General features: G+C 40.0%; 1 protein-coding gene across 2 annotated transcripts in view; it reads right to left on the bottom strand.

The window, feature by feature from the left end:
- Positions 1–2,766, bottom strand: part of kcnt1a (potassium sodium-activated channel subfamily T member 1a) — a 31,792-nt gene that overhangs the window by 22,092 nt on the left and 6,934 nt on the right. The window contains exon 1 of one of the 2 annotated variants that reach the window (XM_032539462.1): positions 2,021–2,144. The exons of the other annotated variant lie outside the window; for it this stretch is intronic. Within the exon in view, the coding sequence (XP_032395353.1) occupies positions 2,021–2,109 (89 nt within the window). The 5' untranslated portion in view covers positions 2,110–2,144. Of the gene's footprint in view, positions 1–2,020; positions 2,145–2,766 lie in introns of those variants that run through there. 2 annotated transcript variants of the gene reach the window in all.

The raw sequence follows: 2,766 nt of genomic DNA, 5'->3' as shown, positions 1-2,766 counted from the left end.
CAGGGCAATTCAAAGTGCTTTACATAAAAACAATTTCAATTAAATTAAAATTGGATTAGAAGAATTTGAGGAAGGTTTCAGCATGTGGCTGAAAGGTTCACAGTGGGAAGGAAAAGGCAGTGTGGGTTGTTGGGTGCACAGGCGTCCTTTGGGTGTGCACTGCGACAGCTATTTCAGGTCTGCGCGATGATAAAGCTACCTTAAAGAGTGGTGAAACCCTTACGGAGATGAAACAGAGGAACACCGAAAGAAATCCTCTGCGATAAAATCTGAAAACAGCTGTCACATCTGGCCAGCAGCACGGCAGAGATGGGCTCCGGCGGAGGTAAAGGCACTTCAACTAAGAGGTGGCTGTAAGGGTCCTACAGATTGCTCTTTGTCTCTGTGTCACCCCCTCACCTACCCACCCACCCATTCACACACACACACACACACACACACACACACACACACACACACACAAACCATCGCAGGACGTTCAATACACGATGTACACCCACACCACACACACACACACACACACACACACACACACACACACACACACACACACAATGGTGCAAGTAATAACCCTTAATCAGCTCCTGTTGAGCACACAATTGCATGCAGGAGGAGGTCTGACATTAGTCATACAGCGGTGTTACATTGAGTTTCATGCGCTACTGTGGGAATAATTAGATCTTTTAACACAATTAATTCCGTAAAAGTTCTGCAACTGCAATCATCTTGCAGCTCTGGAACAGGCTTTTATCAAATCAACTTACTTTGAGGTGTTCATCAACACCACAGAGAGAGAGGTGTTGCTCTGAATACAAAAGGTTCCAATAAAACCAGAGAGTTTGACTATAATTGTGAAAATATTTTTGGCACCATATCAAATAGAGTGGAAAGTATTTGATCAATCAATTAGTACATCAACAGAAAAGTAATCGATCAATAATTTATGGCCTTATTTCCAAGTAGAACTGACCTAACATTATATTGTTGCAGCTTTTCAATTGTGAGGATTTGCTGCTTCTCTTTGTTGAATGTGAATATATTTGGGTTTTGGACTGTTGTTCGGACAAAACAAATAATAGAATGATAATTGTTAGTTGCAGCCCTAATGTCAAACATTAGTTGATTAAGTGATGAAAAGTATTATTTAGCAACTAATTTAAAACATGGTTCATTTTTAATTCAATTTCCTAAGCAAAACTGCTGAAAATTCACTGTTTTGGGCTTCTGAAAGATAAATATTGTGTGGTATTCAACTGAATATGTTTTGGTTTGTGACTGTTGGTCTGAGAAAGGCATCACCTGGCATTCAGGATATTGTGCTCAACATTTTACAGCATTTTCTGACATTTTATAGCTTAACCAAACTGATTAATGATAATAAAAATAATCGTTAGTTCCAGATTGTATATCAAACGCGTTATACTAGAGATAAAACGGCCAATTAATCAAAGGACAGAAAAGTTCGGCAACTTAAAAAGTCGAGTCATTTGTTATGCTTTTTTTCTTTCAAAAAGTCCTTGGTTGTGGCTTCTCAGGTTTGAATATTTGCTGATTTTCTTAGTCCTCTATGATATCCACTGCAGATCTTTGGTTTTTGAAATGTTGGTCCGGTCGCACAAAACAAGTCACAATTATAAGTCAACTTGGAAATGGGACATTTCCACCATTTTCTGACACTGAATCAAAAATGACAATCGTTACTTTACATTGAAGCCGTTGCGTCCATGACTATGATATATAACTGACTTTCAAGTAACTTTAAATGAATAAACATGCAGGCATTTCTGTGGATCTCAGCAATTTATGGGCGCGCTTATCAGATTGGTCCGAGCAAGCACACGATGTTTCTGACTCAGTTGTCCATCTGCAAATGTAGCCTTTATGCATGATTGCAGTTTGTCAGCTAAAAAAGAAAAAAATATTAACCATAACACTTTCTCACAATGTGGAACCCTCGCTTTCCATTGAGAGCACCCAGCACCAATCCACTGACATTAGGACATCGCGCACGTGGCCCTACCTCTGCCCGGCATCACTGCCAAAGGGGTCCGACCTCCAAGTGCCCACGGACGGATTGACCCAGGTTGGGATGATAATCCTCGGATCCATCGTGCGGGGCACGTGTAACTGCGCTACAGTATTTATCTTCTCCACCAACACGTCAGCAGCTCTAAAACAACACTAACTGTGTTTGTCGGAAGATGAACCTAACCCTTTTTTGGACAAAAAAAAAAAATTCAAACTCGCCGATAACAACAATAAGCTATAAAGACTACAATAAAAAAAAAATGATTCGTAGACAAAGAAGGCTAGTGTTCGATTAATGATTTATTTTAAGGACTGAAGTGCTTATTTGAACATTTGTATAGGTATACAATCTCTCTCTTTCTGTCTCTCTTGCGCGGGCCTGTTGCCACAGCAACATTGCTACAGTATGACAGGAATAACCCTAAGTGATGCCGTTGCAGCATGGTCCACTCCAGGAGCACTGCAGCGAAGCTGTAAACATTCACTGTCACATAATAGATGACTATTCCCATGGATCAGCGGCAGATAAAAAAAACTGATTTGTCTATTTGTTTTATTTTGTTTTTTACAGATGACATCAGGCATCATCAACTGTAGGATGTCAGAGTTTATTATAGCGACTTAGAAGTGTTTCATATACGTCATCTGAACCCTTCATGACTTGTGCCACACAAAGCCCGGAGTCAAGCACTGTTAAATCTGTTTTTCTGTTTTGCTCTCCTGTCAAAAGAAAGCAAC

Source organism: Etheostoma spectabile, chromosome 16, assembly GCF_008692095.1.
Source record: "Etheostoma spectabile isolate EspeVRDwgs_2016 chromosome 16, UIUC_Espe_1.0, whole genome shotgun sequence".
Classification (NCBI taxonomy): Eukaryota; Metazoa; Chordata; class Actinopteri; order Perciformes; family Percidae; genus Etheostoma; species Etheostoma spectabile.
The sequence above is the reverse complement of the archived record's forward strand: the minus strand, read 5'-3'. Positions and strand labels throughout refer to the sequence as shown.